The sequence below is a fragment of the Gossypium hirsutum genome, chromosome A13, assembly GCF_007990345.1.
Source record: "Gossypium hirsutum isolate 1008001.06 chromosome A13, Gossypium_hirsutum_v2.1, whole genome shotgun sequence".
Lineage (NCBI taxonomy): Eukaryota > Viridiplantae > Streptophyta > Magnoliopsida > Malvales > Malvaceae > Gossypium > Gossypium hirsutum.
Window position 1 is genome coordinate 80621811 of NC_053436.1, and position 20876 is coordinate 80642686.

A 20876-nucleotide genomic window follows, 5' to 3' on the forward strand; every position below is an offset into this window, starting at 1 on the left:
TACAAAAGTAATAGTAAGTTTTATTTAAAAATATGTAACTTAAAAAATTATGTTGGTATATAAAAAAAATATGATATAGAATCAACAATTGATTCCTATGCTATCAATCATATACTCCTTCCTCCCGACTAAATTTGCCACATTTTATTTTTAATGGTAAAAATGTGAAATGGGACTGAGGAAGTATTATATTAGTATAGTTTTGTTAGTAGTTATTGATCATTTGTTACCCAAGAAATCTACCGTCATTCAAATATCAAGCTTGGAAATATGAACAGATATTTATCTTAGGAATATGATAGGCTTACTCTGTTTTTATCAACAAGTAATAGACATGCCATGTCATTAATACATTTCTCAGATATGACAGCCATTCTGAAACTTTGTCTGCATTCGATTGGACACATTCATCAAACCAAGGTTTTGTAATAAAATTGAATCGCAAATTGCATTTTTCACCAACCGTCCTCTAATTATTGACTTAGCATTCCCCATTTCCTTGAATTGCAGGGTGCTTCAAATAATATGTTTAAATAATAATACATGTACTTGTCTCATTTGAAAACCAGATTGTGGCAACTCTTGTCACATGGGTACGGACAATCAATGACCTTCACGCCTGCTCTGTCAAAATACCAATCTCCAACGGCTATTGCAATTGCCTGCCATATTATCCATTATCCATTACCATTATAAACTCATCACATAATGAAATCTGATATGAAATACACATACCTTGTTTCTAATTTCAGGGGAATTAGCAGCAAACCATGTGTCTTGTCTTTCTGTTTGGCAGTGAGCAAAACACGAATTTATAAACAATCCGTTCTCTCTAGACTGTGAGAACCCTTTGATAACATTAAGCATCTCAATTCGGAAGCCTGATTCACAGAAACATATATTTGTTTTAGCTGGAAAAACATTTGTCTATCAAGCTCAAGCAATTTTACACAGAAAATCACCTTGTAAAAACCTCATCTGTGATGCAGAACATTTTGCATGGTTCAATCTGCACTCATGCCAATAACCATGTGGATCAGCCGATGGTGGAGCTATGCTGGATTGAATCTGATATCAAGGAGCAAATTTATTCATCTATTTTGTTAATCAAGCCTTGCAGATTTCAAATAAAGCACATAGCAGTATGCCTTATGGTCATATCCTAGTTTACAGACGAGGATATTACCTGCCATGAATCATATGCTGCATTGAGAATAAACAGTGGAGTTCGGATGTTGCTGATTAGGTTTTGAGGAAAGAAGCACTGAAAGAAGCAAGCTTCGGTCAAGTGACTGATCGAGCGAGAGAATATATTTGACTTAATTACTCAAATTATATTGGTCAGAAAAAAATGAAAAGAAGAGATATACTGAAGTTGGATCACGGTGGATGGTGCATATGCGTGGCAGGTTATGTTGCACACCGTGTGATGAACAAGAAGATTCAAGCATTTAATAATCAAAATTCTGTAAAGCCATAAAAATTGATAACTTTTTCCTTTCTTAAATCATACATATTTTTTATTTATCATGCGTCCAGATGTGTTTTTCATCAAATCTTTTGGCATCAATAGGGAAATAATGGAAGGGGATATATATAAAAATTTAATAACACCAACTAGGCAATATCTATCCGCATATGTGTAAAACACGAATATCAATATCAAACCTGCAAGCCCACCACTCCGTTGTATAAACTCCTAAGTGTGCGACCACCAGAGACATCAACCCTACAGTCAAAGAGGATATAGCGAAAATATATTAAGAACTAAATAACAATCTATGTCTTGCTGGGGCTTAAAACAAGACCCTAAAGGATAATGATACATACGCATCAAGGAATAGACCAGCATCACTCAGACACTTCACTTTACTAGTTCTCGGAAACATGTTCCTAAATTCATCACAGTGTAAAATTGATGCCAGACCCCCAGCAGAACACCCCGAAAGAAGAGCCTGAATTATTTGTTCCTTGTTACTAAAAAGGAAATATGATAATCTGGCAACGCACTGCCTAATTCTTGTCATACTCTACCTCCAACTATCAAAATATAGAAATAGGTGGATCTTTTTGAGAAACATGTTGTAATCTAAGATAAATAAGAACCTGCTTTGCGTTGCGCATTCCTCTTGACATTAAATCTTCCGTTGCAGCTAACCATATACGTTGACCCCTAAATTGCAGCTTTGCAGCCTAAACACAGAATAGTCTAGTTTTTAACATATGGCTTGCACTTAAAGAAGAACAAATTTGAAGATAACCTTACAGAGAAGCATTTATAAAAATCTACAATAGAAAATAGTCAAATATTTGAATCACTTGGAAACAATAACTATCATCCACAAGTGAAGCAATCAAAGTTGGTATTAGATGGGTGAAAGCAAATGAAAGAAATTGGTTTGTACCTTATTTTTTGTGTCCCCAGTAAAAGAGGCACCATCACAATAACGAACCTTTACTCTGTTCCAATTGAAAAAGTCTGCAATATTAATGTGAAATTAGATAAGATGTTTGAACAAGAATGGTAATTTTATTTATGGAATAAAGCTTAGGAGGAGACCAGGATTTTGGTCAGCCTTATCACTCAATATTCCAGTAAAGGGTATCTGCTTTTCCATGTACGTAGATGATCCTCGTCGTGTTTTTTTGCGGTAGACACAAGTTCTAACGTTATTGCACCATCCACCTCCCTGCCACAACATAATTGGCAAACTGAAGTCAGCATGCATCCAGAGTCCAGACTTTTTATCTTAAAGGATCAACTGGACCTAGATGCATATAATAATGAAAAAGAGGATCATTTTAGAGGAACATACAACTTTTTCAGAATTTATCAGTCATTTATAGCTCAAGACCTCGGATTTTTTAATAATATCCTAGAATAGCTAAGTTGGAATATGAGCTTCTATGTGTCCATTATTTCTCACAAACGACAGACCTCCAAGTGAATGAGCCAGTTGTTTGCGCCTGATCCGTATCCACGATGCCAATGATAACCAGGCAATGTTCCATCCAGGCAGACTGCATGATCGAAAGACATAAGCAGGTAACTTATGACAGTTTCATTTGTTCCCAGTAAAAGATTATGTATGAAGCTGAAGGTGTTCTATCTTATTAATTTTCAGAAAGAGTTTTTTTTTTTTAAACATTTTGGTAAAGTAGAATTGAAGCTACAACAAATATACAGGAAAAAGAAATTGATGTGAAGGAAATGAAGCAGAAGCAAACTTCAATTAACAGAATGACCGAAAGCTGATACATAAAGGCATGATGATACTTATATTAGTGTCATTTTCATGAAACCCAATTTTTTTTTTTAAAAAAGAATCTAAATCTAGCAATCTGAACAGTGAAGTAAAATGTAAAGAATGAGCAGAAATAAAAGTGGGAAAGGAACGAGATATATGGCAATGTACCTGCTCCTTTAGCGCTAGCACTTGCAATAAGAGTCAGTCCAACCATGAGAGGATTGTAATTGAGTTTGGAGACTCCATAGTCGTAAGCCTCAATAAGAGATAGCTCTGTTTCATTAAAATCTAAGAATCCAGTAACTAGTTGAAGAAAAGCAATTGCTATAACAATCCAAACCCAAGAGAGCTTCATCATTGTTTTCCTCTGCTCTCAAGATCTCGAGAGATAAATTCAGAAAGAAAAAAAAAAGAAAAGCAAAAGCTTGAATCTTGCAGGTTGCAGCTGCCTATGTCAAGTTTTATGTAAGACAGACAGTAGAGGAGGTCAATTTTAGTACGTAATTAACGGCTTGCATAGTGAGCAGATACTATTAGGAAATGTTGATCCTTTTAAATGGAGGAGGTAATGAAGGTGGTGAGTAGATTTGGGAATTGAAGAGACGCAAAATGCAAAGAAGAGGGTATTTGCAGGGGGTTCTGGAGTTTATAATACCGAGGCTGGGGGAGGAGCATGTATGAAAAATTGGAAATGCCAAATGGAATGGACAAGTATTTGACTATTTGTAGACTCTAAGTGGAGTAGAGTTGATTATATAAGTGAAGAAGTAGACCGGCCGTTGATTCGCCATTCACCGGTCGTTAACCCTGTTCCTTGATATTCTTCAAGTTGACCGGGCAAAGTTTTTGCTTTAAAACACGAAAAAATTTGTAATTTTATTAAAAATATTTAAAATTATAAAAAATTTAAATGAATGAAATATTTGATAAAATATTTTAATATAACAAATAAAAATATTTTTGATTAAAAATTTATAAACTTCAAAATATAAAAATTATTTCAAGATTTTCAAACATCTTATAAATTGTTTTCAACACTTGGAATATTTTGGATAATCTTTTGAACTTAATTGAACTATTTTTAAATCAATTGAAAAACTAATTTATGCAAAAAGTATCGATATTTTCCAAAAAAAATATCTATACTCATATGATTTTTATCAATACTAAAATTGTTCATTGATTTGAATAAAAAATGGAACAAAAGTAATAAGTATTGATATTTTTCTAAATATATTGATATCTATTAAATTTTATCGATATCATCTTTTTTATGGATACCACTTTTGCAAATAACGATAAAAACTATCGATACCTATTAAAAAAATTATCTTTGGTATCATTGTAAACTAACTTTAGCAGTCACTGAATTAGAAATTAAATGCTACTAGTATCGATACTCATAGAAAAAATATCGATATTTTTTTATTGCAGGTAATTTAATAATATGATATTTTTATCGCAACGGCTCTATTCAATTCATCAACAATCACGACGGTTGGAAGTCAATTAGAAGGTATAAAAACTAGCTTCTAAAGGTTATACCATAACAAGTGAGATTACAATTGATCAAGTGCTTTGAAATACATCAAAAATACACTATCAATCACTTTGTACTTCAATTCGTTATCTTATTCTTGTGAACACTTGTGTGCATTCATTGCATTTTCTATAAGCTCAAATGTTTTCCTTATATTTGTGTCTAATTGGCAAACATCTTAATCTTGTAAGGATTATTTTTTTTATTTGCTTCTTTGTTATTTTCTTTGAAAGGGGTTGTGTCTTAATATTTAAGATAGAAATCTTAAGGGAGTTTGTGAGGTTGAACATTATCCTTAAAAGTGAATTTGAAAAAATCTTTAGCGGTGCAAAAGTTAAGGTAGTTGAGTAGGCTATTGAGGCCGAGCCACCCTAAATTCTTGTATTCATTTTTTTATCATTTCTCTTTAGCATTCATAAAAATTTTAAAATTCAACTCATCCCTCTCTTGACAATTTCGGTTTGATTATTTGAGTTAATAAAAAGTTAATAAAAAATATTAAAAATGGTAAACATTATTTAAAAATGTGAAAATTATTTAAAAATAATATTTTTATTTAAAAATAATTAATAATTAATATTTTTATTAAAAAATATTTAATAATTATTGTAAATTTATTTAAAAATTAATAAAATTATTAAAAATTTGTAAAAATTATTTAAGTTATAAAAATATATAAAAAATTTAAATAAGCGAAAAAAATAAAATGCTTAAAAAAAAGAAAAAAAGGGGGGGGGGATGGAGGTTGTTCCCAAAAAGCAAAAGCAGTTGCCTTTTGTGGGAAAACTATGGCTTAATTGCTTGGATAACTTACTTTTAAAGAAGGTAAGCACTACGGATATCAAATGTTTTAATGCTGCCTTAGAACAAAAGAATTTAAGAATTCTCTTTATTAATGATTTTATGTAACTATATACTCCACCTCAATCCTTTTTTAACCTAAAAAATTAAAGGAATAATCTCAATTTTAATAAAAAAAGTTTTAAATTTTTTTTAACTTAGAGATTATTATTTTTATATTAAATTTGGTTCTTAGTCTTTTAACAAAAGTCAACTTTGACCATTAATCTTAAAAAAAAAAGGAGAATTAATTTTTTAAAAAAAATATTGACAAAAATGTTAAAATTTTAAATATAGGAGCACATGTAACAATCCACCCACATGTATTTCATTTTAATTTATTTTTTAATTTTATAAAATTTAAATTATTTGTTGGAGTAACAAAAGACAAAAGTGTTATATCAATATGAAGTGTACATGGACTACTATAAAGATTACCACATTAATTTCATTAAAAATTAATTAGTATTTTCATTAAAGAAAAGAATTTGATACTTTAAAAAAATCAAGAGTTAAATTTAACTAAAAAATAAAAATTAGATTGATAAAAAAATTAAATTTATCATTATGTAAAATTAAACAGCAGCTAATATATTGAAAATATAATGTAAGTTGTAAAAATTACAACACTAATCCTTTATATTACCTGGACACAAATACAAATATGGAATAATGAATTCAACGCAAGTATATTTTATAATCCACATTTAAATACGACGTAAAATACATAAAAGAAAAATATAATGAAGATATTAATATGAGAAAATGAGTATAATTTAAGAAGGGTAGATTAGGGAGTTGTGGTTGGTGACAACATAGCACTAGATTTGGATACAGAGTCACAGTCGCAGACAGCGATAATTCAGAGTTGCTTTTGTTTTTTAGGATCATATTAAATTTTATGGGTTTTCTTCAATCCGCTCTGCTTTATGATTATGGCTATCGGTGCCTGCACTGAACCTGCTTGGTTAATTATGTTAGTACGTGGAGAATATAATTTAGGTATTAATTGATGTTAGCATACCAAGGCAGGGCACACTATTTAAGCATAACAGTAGTTGAAGTGTTTCAGCATTATCTCATACATTAGTACTTGTTTAAGTGATTTCGGTAATTATTGATTTGAGTTTAAGTTTGATTTGTTTAAGTTATTGATTGAGTCGAATTTTAATTTAGTAACATTTGATTTGAATAATTTGTAAGTTTTATCAAATTTTTTTATATTTTTATATTATTAAATTATGTTATTACTTTTAATAACTCGAACTCGAACTCAAATATTTCAATTATATATCAAGCTGAGTTCAAGTTTAAAAATAAATATTTAATTGAGCTTAAATTAAATAACGAGCTGTAAATTTCGGGTCAAACTCGAGTTTAAACTTAACAATATTCAGACTCGATTCGATTATACCCTTAATCCTAAATCATGCTCCACCTCCATCATTGTGTATGTTCTTATTTACTTGGCGGATCTCTTTTCTCATGTCTATTTTGTCTCTTCATCCGCAAGACAAAGACGAGTTTCGCAACAAAAAACAACCGATTTTGAGCTAATTAATAGAAGTGGCAGTATGTTCTATATATCTACACAAGCATTCAACATTACTAAAAAGAATCGAAATAAATAAAGGGCAGAATAATCGATGGGAGTATTATTTTATTTGAATTTTGTTCAGATTTCCTTTCCAAAAGTTTTGATGCTGTGCAAGTTAGGGAGGCAACTAAATAGATGAAGCGTGATAGTGCAGTTTACCTTGTGATGTGCATGCAACTTTAGAGGTTGAGATTTCACATCCCAATCCGTTATCCCAAATCCCCTTTAGTCTATAATTAATGATTCGCGCCATCAGCCATCGCAACAATAAAAAAACTCAACCCCCGCCCCCCCTCTCCTCTTAAAAAAATAGTTTGCTTCTTATTTTTATTTTTGTTACTTTATCATCACAATTCGGTTTTTAGAAATGGTTAAATAGTTTGCTTCTTAAATTTGTTGTTTTTTTTTTTACTTTATTTAGAAATGGTACTCTCTTAGTATGTCACGTAATAGACATAAATTTAAAAAGTAACAAATTTTAAAAATAATATCAATTGATAAAAAATATAATTTTTTTATATCAAGAATAAATTTGGACAAATGATTTTCTAGATTCATTCTAGATTTATTTTTTATGAACTTATATATTTTTTTATTTTTTTATAAAATATCATATTATTTATATTATTACTATTTTGAAATAAAAAATATGTAAAATTTTCAAAAAAATAAAATAAAAACATGTAGATTACTAGAAAATAAAAAAAATACATCAAGAATGAACCTAGACAAAAGGTTGTCCAAATTTAAATGCATCTAGACAATATCTTGTCCAGATTTATTGTAGACATGCTTTTTAGTTCTTTTATATATTTATACTTTTTTATAAGTTTATAAATTTATAGTTCTTTTATATTTTTTTATAAATTCATATTTTATATATTATATATTACAATTTTTTTACAAATTTTTCAAAATACTATAAGCTTTTTATATAATTTTAATTGTATATACTTTTATATTTTTATAAATTTATAAATTTATATTTTATATATTTTTAAAATAATAATAACCTAAAAACTAGTATTTTATAAAAAATTAAAATATATAAGCTTACTAAAAAATACATTTAAAATGAATCTGGACAAATATGCATCTAGATTCAAATGTATCTAGACAACCATTTGACTAAGTTCATTCTTGACGTAAAAAAATTATACCTTTTTATTAATGTATATGGGGACATAAAATTCGATGCGGATGCTATGCTCAGTAAAATAAAAAGTTAACTCTTGAAGCTCACCTCTGTAATTAGATTGGATCTCCTTGAGTGGATGACCTAAACTATCTTTTAACAAACTAATGAAAGGTCAAAACTATGAAACAAGCATCAAAGTAACAAGCAAGAGGATAAATACAGGTATAATGAGAATAAGCATTTACAAAGCTAAGATAGTAGTGGTACCAACTAGAACCAATTGGGACAAGCTCCCACAAATCCATCTCAACAAGCTGTAAAGGGGTAATATTCGTGTAACACCCCTTACCCGATTCGGTCGTCGAACCCGAGTAATAGGATGTTAAAAACAATTACCAAATAATTACATGAAAATTATAGTTTGAAATCTCAATTAATTATCAACATATCGTATATATTTAATCAAGTTTAACAAGTAGTGCAATCAATTTCGAGTTAATATTGAGCTTACAAAAGCTTAAAACCAACCGGTAGCAAACAAGGATCATTTTGAACCAAAAACAAAAAGTTAGGAAAAAACCTATAAACAGGGGTCACACAGTCATGTCCCCTGACCATGTGAAAATTCTAAGGTTGTGTGGGATGAGACACATAGTCGTGTAAGCAAGATGTGCAACAGATTGATCTCGTGTGGGGTTGGAGTCACACAATAGTGCGAACAACCGTGTACACTTGGGGTCATACGGTCGTGTAGGCAAGCCATGCAACAAATTGATGTTGTGTGGGGTTGGAGTCACATGGCCGTGTGAACAACTGTGTACATTCACCAAGGCCGTGTGGGTCAAAAGTATAAATATTCAAAAATATGTCACACAGTCGTGTCGTTAAGCAATGTAATAGAATGTGCTCGTGTGCACCAAAAATTAACCAAAACCTACAGGCCACACAACCATGTCATATGCCTTATAAGGCACATGGCCGTGTACCAAGCTGCGTGTACCTGGAAATAAATTTCAATGCAAGCTTTATAACCCTAACTCACTTATACCACAAGCAACCAAATATACCATATCTCAATCAACTCTAAAAAGCATCAAAAACATGCCAAAGCATTACTTACAACAACCATCCTAAGTGTCTAATCAATATGCCACAATTGACACCTCAATCAATAATCCAAAATCAACTAAACATTATTTGCATATCATTCTAATATGCCTTCCAAGGCACCTTAAACTATAACTCAATTTAACACCAAACTAACCATTCAAAACAATCTCAAATTGTCTACAATTCAACTTTATATCTTATGCACTAAAGCTACGAAATCATCTCAAGCAAAACATATGCATATGAATCACTTTTAAATAGCTATCAACCATACAAACCAACTACTCAACAAAATACCAGTATCATGTTCAATGCCATCACACACATACATATGTACATAAGATTTCTCAAAATGTCAACACAATCCAAATAAAATTTATATAACCATACGACATCCTAGGTACATGCCGAAACCAAAATGAATTCATCACCAACTCTTGAGTTCGAGATTGTCGCTAGATGTTGAGTTGACGATCGAATCGTAAAGTACCTAACCTGTGCACAGAAAACAAATTGTACGCTGAGTATAACTCAGTGGCATTTCTATAATCCAAACATTAAAGCATAACATAAGTCATTAAGATGCAAAAAATTAAAATAAATGATGTTATGCGATATAACAAGTCAATAATGTCAATTTGCATATTCTTTGATCACAACCAACACCTTTGACCATTATTAATACATGTTAATTACATTTCATATGTCATTTGATAACTCAATTCATATAATGGCACATTCCATCTCAATTTCCAAAATTCATGCATTCATTTATCATAATCAATCAATATTCACAACTCAATCCACCATTTCATATTCCATTTCCATTTCTCATCATTTTCCATTTTAATATCAAATGTCTCATTTTTACCATTTATTTCCCTATTAACACGATTAGGACTCGGTCGAATACACGAATCCAACCAACACACCACTTTGGCACCTAGTGCCTCATTAGATAAATTCGAAACAAATAGTTGCACCCAACGCTATCAATAAGTTTGACACCCAGTGTTTCATTGGTATAACTGAAGCAAATTGGCACTCAGTGCCTCATCGTCCCGTAATCGAAGTAATCCTCAACTCTTCCTATCCCATGACAAGCCAACTATATTTGACATTGCTCGAATAGTTAATAGGGTATTCATTATTCAGTTTATTATCAATCTGTAACACCACTAACCCGTCTCTATTGTCGGATTAGGTTTACGGAGTATTACAACACATATCAAAACAATTTACATCATTAAACCATTCATTTATTAATTTAAATAACAACATTCGAATCTACATTTCATTCATAGCATAATCACATTTACGGGCCTTAAAACGAGCTTACGGGACCCTAAAAATAGTTTGGGAACAATCATGAGCTAATTTGAATCAAAACAGAAAAATATGGAAAAACTTGAAAATTTTGGAAATAGGGGTCACATGATTGTGTGGCCAAACCATGTGATAGAGCCTAGATCGTGTGGCTCAGAAACATGGTTGTATGGCCAAACTATGTACAATTTGAAATATAGGTCACACGACCGTTTCCCAGCTCGTGTGAGTATTCAAAATAAGGTCACATGCCGTGCCGCAGACTATGTGCCAGACCGTATGTGTATTCGAAATAATGTTACATGGCCTTGTAACACAGCTTGATTGTACTCTAACCCGCATCTGTCGCCGGAATAGGGTTATGTGACATTACTGACCAAAGCACATTTCAGAATAGTCATAATTCACATGCTTTAAAACTCCACCATTCGAATCATATAAGTATACTTATCATTTATGGCATTCGAATAATCTAAGTATAAGATAACTTATTATTTTACAAATTATATGCGCATACTTCAAAACATGCAAACATATATCATTTCATTTCATCTAACTAATATGTACCATTATGACTATTTCATCTGTAACACCCTTAACCTTTATCCGTCGCCGGAATGGGGTTACCAGGTATTATCGAACGAGACATAACTTCAGGACATTCATGGATACATATAGGAATTAATCATTTTAATATCATCACATATGAACATATACTAAACCAAACAAAAATATTACATGTTACACGAAAATCAATAAACATTCAACCATAAATTGTTATCAACTAGCCAAATGTAAGCACATGAATTAAAACAACTCATTACTCATTATTCAAGACCAAATATACATGCAACCTTATTATAAGTTTTGACTAAACCAAGCTTACGTATTTGATATTCCATTAATACACACAAAATGTCATATAACATTTACTTAATAATTAAAGCACAAAAACAAAGCCACTTACTAAAATTGCATCAAACCATCTTGTTTATTAAAAACATAAGTTACTATTCATATGGTCAATTTTCTAAAGCTTTAGTCGAATATTAAACATACTAAATACTTATGCTTTATTTAATGTCTACTTCCATTATACTCTATTACTATACACGTATATAACATTTCATATAACCAAACCAATATGTTTATCGTAATTTGCATTTCACATCATATACATAACAAATATGTATATATATATAAACATTGCAAATGGTTGTCTAATATCTTAAAGTATTAAAGTCATACACAAGACCAATTCATTACATACAAATTCGGTAATGCGCATATATATATATATATAGCCAAAATTTATATTCAAATCATATTGTACCATTTATTCAACTTAAATGACCGTTCCATAATCGATAATTCATTTTGCAAGTTTACCTACTCAGTTAATCACATATCTATGACAAATTAATAAACAATTTCCACATTTCACATAATAACCCATTTTCAATCTCAATTGCCGAATACATCATCTATGATATCAAGCATATCTCACGCGTATCATATATCATTAAAATACATATTACCTTTGAATATGATCAAGCTACAACTATTCATTAAGCATATTAATCAACCATATATACAACCACAATTTCACCTATATGCCATAAATTAATATAATTTAATACCCAAATCACATAATAACACCTTAAAAAAGCGTATTAACAAAGTTCACATATATTTATCTATGTATAAGCCATAGCCGAATCACCAAACCACTATAAAACATAACTATAATTTTATCAAATATTGAAACTGAACTTAACAAAATAAACAAGCCATTTTTGCATGGCTTATATATATACACATACCAAAATCCAACATATCCAAATATAATCTAGCCTATACATGCCATAGGTTTGAAATTCAACTTATAAAGCACTGAAAACAGTCGATAGTGTGATAAACTTTACTGACGATCCCTGAGCTCGTAACTAGTCTCTAAAATCTATAAAACAGAGACAAACATACACATAGAGTAAGCTATCTGTAACGACCCAAAATCCGTGGGCACCGGAAAAGTGTGTTATCGGGCCTCCGTCTTAGTGAAATAAGTTCGAAAATAATTATTAAAAATATTTATGAGCCTAGTAGTGTGTCTAATTAGGTTTTAATTAAGTAAATTTAGCTTAATTTAGAGTAATTAATAAAAAGGATTAAATTGAATAAGGGTAAAAGTTTAATTATAGATTAAAGAAAAACTAGAAGGACTAAAGAGGAAATTAAACCATTTCCTATAGCTAAGGTGGTTTAACGTGGAAAAATATCAAAGATTTTATTAATTAATATATATATATTTGTTTAATAATTAAGTATATTATATTATTATATTATATTATAAAAGAAAACAAATGAGTTAAAAAGAAACAGAAATGAAAATGAAAACAGAGAAGAAATAGGGGAGAAAGAAGAAAAAGGAAAATTTAGGTTTCAAGGTTCAAAATTAAATTGGTAAGTCAATTTAATCCTTTTCTTGTAATTTTTAAGTTTTTGGAGTCCTAGGACAAAATATGTCATGATTTATATTGAAATTTTGAAAGATAGTAGATTTCTAAACATGAGTTATGTTGAACATATGATAGAATTGGGGGTCTATTTGATAGAAATTTTAATTGGAATTGAATAAAGGATTGAATTGTAAATTAAGCTATAAGTTTTGAGTTTTAGGGATTAAATTGAAATCAATTCGAAATTATGAAAATATGATAAAATTTAAATAGTTAGATGTGGGTTTGACAAGAAATTGAGTAGCAAAGAGGTATGAATTGAGAAAGAAAAATATATAGGTTTAGCTGGGATTAAATTAAAATTAAAGTAAAAGTTAGATAAAAATTTCAGCATTTAAATTGTGTTATGCTAATAATTGTGAAATTATTTTAATTGTTCGTAGCTAGTATCGAGCCTGAAGCATCGACCCAAAAAGGAAAAGGAAAGATCGTCGAGGATTAAATCCGAAGAAAAAAAATTCTGGTTTGTATCACTATAACTCAAGCTTTATAATTAATATGTGTTTAATTTAATATGAATGTGTGGTAAGTATTTTAAGGTAAGTATTTAATGAACTGATAAAATTTGTGATTGGATATTAAAATTTAGATTGATACTGAATTGAATTATGGGATACTGAATATTGTTTTGAATACTGAATTGAACTGTGAAATTACTGAATAATGTTACGTATATTGCATTGAACTGTAAAATTTCTAATGAAGTAAATTACTGTATTACTGTGAAAATTGATCAAAATAATAAATTATAATTAATATTGAATCGAAATGGAAATTGTACTAAAAATGATTTAAATACCCTATTAACTAGTCGGGCTAGTCGGATATAGTTGGCATGCCATAGGATATGAAAGAGTACGGGTTTTTGTCGACTTACTGATCAAGCACTTATGTGTCGACTACTGTTACTGTTACCGTTACTGTTATCGATTTGACACTTTGTGTGTCGAATATTGTTACCATTACTGTTACAGATTCAGCACTTTGTGTGTTGAATACTGTACTGTTACTGCTACTGATACCGTTACTGATTACTGATTAGGTACTGTGTACCGTTAAGGCACATTGTGCCGTACTGGTGTGTTGGTTGGAATCCGTGTATCTGCCGAGTTCGAGTCAAGTTAATAGGGGAAAATGGAATAAATCTACTGATAAAACTAAATTTGAATGATATGGCATATGTGAAAGTTGAGAATTGAAATAAAGGAATAAGAATGATATATATATAATCGAATGATAAAATAAAAAGATTTAATTGTTCACTAAGTGATGATCATTGTAACGTAAAAGTATGTGTGTGATTTAATGTATTTAATTATAAACTGAAATATAGTGATACCACTGAGTATATGCGTACTCAGTGTACGGTTGTTTCCGTGCGTAGGTTGTAGAAGTCAAGTACTGAACCAGCATCCAAAGCCAGACCCGACTTCAGCAAACTTTTGGTGATGTATATTTTCTTTTGGTAATGTGGCATGTACATAGGATGTGTATAAATGTTATTATGTTTTGAATATAAATGGTTTAAAATATTAGTATCGCAAGTCTAAAAATTATAATGAAAAAGTTTATCCATTTCAATTTAATTAGTACGATGATAATTTTAAATTGATATTATATTAATTAAGTTGATTAGAAAGTATTTAGGATAGAAAATAAATGTGTGAAATAAATTGGTTGAATTGGTTATATTTGAAATGAATATGGTTTAATTGCAGGGGGTTTTATGTAAAAATAAGCAGAAATGCTGTCGAAATTTATAAAAAAATAAAAATAAAATAAAAATAAAAAATAAAAAAAGTTGGAGTACTTAAACGAGTCCCGTTTCACTTAAATGTATGATTTAGATTTGAATAGTTCAATATGGGGATTTAGTAATTAAATTATGCTATGAATGTTATTTTATTTGTGAATTATTCATAAGTTGTCTGATACGACTGGTAATGCCTCGTAACTTTGTTCCGGCGACGGTTCGGGGTTAGGGGGTGTTACACTATCATAGCTTAGTAAGTCATAAGAAAATAAATAACTCAAGGTTAATATCAACTTAATTTAACCAAACCAATTTATAAGAACATAATCGCATTTAATCTCTTAAAGTTTCATATACAACATATAATTTCATAGATGAACTTTATCTTTTGCCGAATATACATATATCTATTATCAAACTATCATACACTTTCAAAGCCATATTATCAATATATATAACCGTATATTTATACACTTATATGCATATACTCATGTATCAAACTTTAATATCACATACTTATACATAACATGTGGCCAAATATACTTCACAATTACACATATATTTACATTAGCATCATGTATAATTTGCATCACATATCAAATAACCAACTTACCTTATTTTCAAATAAGTAATCAACTATCACATACCTGATCACTTTAGCTTGATTTACACATTCGATCACAACTTATCATTGCCCGTTGAACCATTCAGAATTGAATAGGATACTCGGATAATCACACATATCGTACAATGCCAACGTCCCAGAGGTGGTCTTACATGCAATCACATATCGATGCCACTGTCCCAGACAGGGTCTTACACGAATCAAATACGATGCCGATGTCCCAGACATGGTCTTACACATAATCACATATATCGATGTCAACGTCCCAGACATGGTCTTACACGAGAACGCATATCGAAGATCCTATGTCATGACATATGTATCCTAGTTATTCCTAAGGTTAGTATGAGGCTTTCGGACGTCGTAACTCGGTCGAATCAAACTCGTACACATACCTTTTAAACTTATACATGTTCGACTTCCACATATATACTATCACATTATTCATATCAGCATGCAAAGTTCGTATTTAATCAAATAAATGATATCTATTTGCTTATAAACTTACCTTGGACAACGATCATTGGAATGGGACGACTAATCAACAACTTTGGTTTCCCCCCGATCCAAATCTGATTTCTTTAGTTCTTGATCTAAACATATTCAAATTAAACTCATTCAAACATAATTTCATTCAATTTAGTCCAAAAACACAAAAATGGGAAAATTACCATTTTACCCCTAACATTTTACACTTTTTACAATTTAGTCTAAATTGCACAAAACACAAAACATGCAAATTTTGCATACATCATGCTTAGGCCGAATGTTACCCATATTCATACAAGTCCATACATTTCATTTATTTCACATTTTAGTCCCTTAATTTATTATTTTTGCAATTTAGCCCTGATTACTCAAAATCATCAAAAATTCCAATACAAAACATATTAATCCAAAACATATCTTTCATAATTCATCAACTAACATCAGAAAGCTCAATTATTCATCAATCGCATAACTTAAAATATTCATCAAAATCAGAAATTCGAGCATGGGCTTTGTACATTACACTGTAACGATCTCAAAAACGTAAAAATTATCAAAAACCGAACAAAAACTAACCTTGAATCAAGCTTTCAAAGTGTTGAATACCCTAAAGCTTATTTCTTTTATTTTTTCCTCAAGTTTCGGTCATGTAATAAAAATGAATGCATGATATCTTTTATTATATGTTTTATTATAATACCATATTTAACATTTTACATATTTAACCTTTATATTTTAATAACTAAACCATATTTATTAAGGCCACAATCGTCCATATCATGTTCTCATAGACAAATTGCATTATAAACATTTCAAATTATAAAGACAACCACAATTTGGCCATTACAAATTAAACCATCAAATTTTCATTTTACGCGATTAAGCCATTTTTATTAAATCGGACACTCAAAGGATAAAATTTTCGAATGAAATTTTCACACACACAAATCCACACATAATAAACACAGGAAATAATTTTCAAATATTTTTCTAACTCGAATTCATGGTCTCGAAACCACCGTTCTGAATAGGGTCTAAATCAGGCTGTTACAACTCTCCCCCCTTAAGGATTTTCGTCCCTGAAAATCTTACTGGTGAAGAGGTCCAGATAACGTTCTTTTATTGCATCCTTTGGCTCCCATGTTGCCTCTTCAACTCCATGTTTATGCCGTAGTACTTTCACTAACAAAATTTTCTTATTTCGTATCTTTAACCTTGCGAGCCAGAATACGAATCGGTTCTTCCTCATATGTCATATCAGACTTAATCTCAATCTCTGACGGATTAATCACATTGAGGGATCAGATCGATATCTATGAAGCATCGAAACATGGAATTCATTATGGATCTTTTCTAACTCAGGTGGCAACAACAGTCTATAAGCAATCTGCCCGATGCGCTCTATAATCTCATACGGTCCAATAAATCTCGGACTCAATTTGCCTTTACGACCGAATCTGAGTATTTTCTTCCACGGTGAAACTTTCAAAAAGACTTTGTCCCCTATTTGAAACTCTATATCTTTTCATTTCAAGTCCGCATATGATTTCTGATGATTCGACGCTGTTTTCAAACTTTCACGAATCACTTTCAATTTCTATTCAGTCTCTCTAATCAAATCAACCCCGTGTAACTTATTTTCATTGAGTTCAGTCCAATACAATGGTGTACGACATTTACAACCGTAAAAAGCCTCGTAAGGTGCCATTTTGATACTCGATTGAAAGCTATTATTGTACAGAAATTCAATCAGAGGTAAGTATCATTCCCACGTACCTTAAAACTCGAGAATGCAACATCTTAACATATCCTTAAGTATCTGAATGATTCGTTCGGCCTGATAATCTATTTGCAGATGGAAAGCAGTGCAGAAATGTAATTTCATACCTAGTGCATCTTCCAGTTTCTTTCAAAACCTTAATGTAAACCTCTGATCTCTATCCGAAACAATAGAAATAGGTACTCCTTGTAATCTCACAATCTGAGACACATACAATTCAGCTAACTTATCAAGCGAGCAATCTGTACGAACCGGAACAAAATGAGTCGATTTAGTCATTCTATCCACAATAACCCAGATTGCATCTTTCTTGCTTGGTGTCAATGACAAACCGACACTACAAGAAAATAGACTTTTAGCGGCACTTTTTTTAGCCTTTAGTGGAATTTTTAAGCGTCGCTAAAACTATTTGCAACGTTTTCTCAAGCGCCGCAAAAAACGCTGCTATAGGTAACGCCGCAAAAATTTACGGCGTTTATCCAAAAAAACCGCCGCTAAAAGCCATGACTTTTAACGGCGCTTTTTTCACAAACGCCGCTAATTTTGGCAGATTTGAAATCCACATTTTTCACCAATATCCAACCCTTCCTGCATTAAATCCAACCAAAAACAGCAAATATAGCATGAAATAAACCAAACAGCAAATTTAGCATACAAAATACAACCAAAAACATTAAATCTAAATGATATTTCAAATTTAATGAAAGATATATGATATTAATAAATAAAGTAAAACTCAAAATATTCTTACAATAATGTTAAATGTGAAAATGTTAAAAACATTCTTACAACGAGAAAACTAATGTCTAAGATGGCGGCTTTTGCGACTGTTGAAACATCTGCATCATATGCTGAAGCTGTAGCTGTATCTAGAGCTCATCGTACTTTCTACTCTGCTCTGCCTCCTTCGCTGTTGCCTCTGCCTCCCTCACTGCTACCGCTGCCTCCCTCGCTGCTGCCGCTGCTCTAAGTTGTTGCTGAAGTTCTTCATATTTTCTTTGAACCTCGGTAATTTACTCAACCGTGCTCATCATACTTTTTGCTCTGCTCTGCCTCCCTCGTTGCTGTCGCTGCCTTCCTCTCTGCTGCCTCCGCTCTAAGTTGTTGCTGAAGTTCTTCATATTTTCTTTGAACCTCGGTAATTTGGTCAATCGTGTTCGCTTGCATCTGAGCTATCTAGTCTCTTAACCTCTGAACTTCATCTTGAGCTTGACTTCTGGAAGGCATGTATTGCTGGGAGTCGGATCCAAAATATTGGGTCGGGGTAACACCAGATCCTTGAAATCGAACCCTGCCATATCTTTCAGGACCCAATACTTCAGTGATAATTCTGTTATCAATGTTCTCAAGATTAACAGAACTATCAGTCGAAGCAATCGCTTCATACTTTGCCTTCTTCTCCTTTAGTTTCTCCTAATAAACCAACCAAAAAGTTAGAAACAAAATATATAATAAAAAGGAATGCAACATAACTTAACATTATTTAAAAGTACTAACGACGAATTAAACCATTATAATTAAATATTATAAATATTTATAATAAATCAAATTTTATTAAATAAATATACCATAATTTCTCCAGCTTCGGATGTCATAGGAGATCCATCTTTCTTCCTATGCGTAATCTCAAAAAGCTGAAGGCGTCCAACTTTTTGACCGGACGAGACTTCTTACAATATAGTAGTAAAAATATTATTTAATAGTAGAAAGTCATTAATATTTGACAGAATTAATAAATTCATAATACCTTGGCCTCAGCTACAGAAGCAAAACTTCTCGACCCTGTCGTGTGCGTGAATTTTTGTTTTTGTCTACTGCTTGTTCCAACTCGCGCACGATCCTACATAATGAAATTATTATGTATATAGTAAACAGTATATACCGAAAAATTTATAAGAGTTTGGAAGTACGTAATACCTCTCCTTTCTTTGAATTTCAGAATCTAACCGCATCTTCCCATTGGTACCTCAGCATTCCCAGCGGGACATTTCGCAATTTTTCCTCGAGGCTTATATCTTTCTTAAAATATTGTTTTTTCAAAGTGCTTTTATTGTCTCTCCATTTTTTACCCAATGCCTTCTTAATATAGTCATCGGAGACCTCTAAAGCAAATCTCTCCTAAAAAAACACAAGTTTAGAATGTAAATATAAATGAAACTTAAACCAAAGTACTATAAATTACATTCACATTTTGTTACCTTAATATTAGCGAGAGCCTGATTTTTGTTGCTATCAGGCATGTGATGCCATGATTCGTAGTTGATGGGCAACATGTTGGCATTTCGTGCTAAAATGCCCAAATAGCCTATTAAAAGTCGAGCTTCAGATCCAACAGGCTGACCATGACTATTTCTACTTACTTTGACATGCTCAACAGGATCTAAGTCGTATAAATCTTTAAGCAGCGTACGTCCTCGACCTCTGCGCGTCCCACCACTTTCAGCTGAAAAACAATATACTATTATTATATTAAAATTGAGAAATAAATCAATAATAAAAGTGAACACATGTAAAATGAACTTAACATTACTCTGAAATTCTCTAGGCTCGTCAAGTGTTTCTGGCACATTTGAAGATCCAACAACTGTCTGATGTTCACTACTTGCTTATTCTGAATTTGGAGCATTCTGGACAATACTTAAATCCTGTAATCTTCTTCTACGCATTTTTCCTGCAATACACATAAAATAGTTGAAGTTTTAGCAACAAATTACAACAATAATAGTACATATAAAATATAGTTAAATTATATAACATGACCAAGATTAAAATTATAATATTACATATAATTAAAAAATCATAAAATCTTACTACATCATTATTCGTAAATATCTTCATCCACATCATGTCGGACCCATTAATGTTGTGTACTAGTATTAGGGATATTTTCATCTAAGTTTTGTTCTGGAAA

General features: G+C 31.1%; 1 protein-coding gene across 1 annotated transcript; it reads right to left on the bottom strand.

The window, feature by feature from the left end:
- Nucleotides 1-281: 281 nt before the first annotated feature.
- On the bottom strand, nucleotides 282-4074 carry LOC107904397 (pectin acetylesterase 12). Its single transcript, XM_016830753.2, has 11 exons — nucleotides 3417-4074; nucleotides 2939-3021; nucleotides 2561-2690; nucleotides 2406-2479; nucleotides 2107-2193; nucleotides 1831-1955; nucleotides 1669-1729; nucleotides 1187-1264; nucleotides 963-1068; nucleotides 736-881; nucleotides 282-662 (listed from the first exon to the last, which is right to left on the bottom strand). Exons 1-11 carry the CDS (start codon nucleotides 3604-3606, stop codon nucleotides 555-557), a joined length of 1188 nt encoding a protein of 395 aa, XP_016686242.1. The 5' UTR covers nucleotides 3607-4074; the 3' UTR covers nucleotides 282-554.
- Between the last annotated feature and the right edge of the window lie 16802 nt (nucleotides 4075-20876).

Excerpts from the sequence above, each read along its gene's own strand:
- LOC107904397 (XM_016830753.2), bottom strand. The coding sequence starts at position 3,606 with ATGATGAAGCTCTCTTGGGTTTGGATTGTTATAGCAATTGCTTTTCTT. Across the intron at positions 3,022-3,416 it reads TGCTAGCGCTAAAGGAGCAG|TCTGCCTGGATGGAACATTG; the intron begins GTACATTGCCAT and ends TCGATCATGCAG. Across the intron at positions 1,730-1,830 it reads GCTGGTCTATTCCTTGATGC|GGTTGATGTCTCTGGTGGTC; the intron begins GTATGTATCATT and ends CTTTGACTGTAG.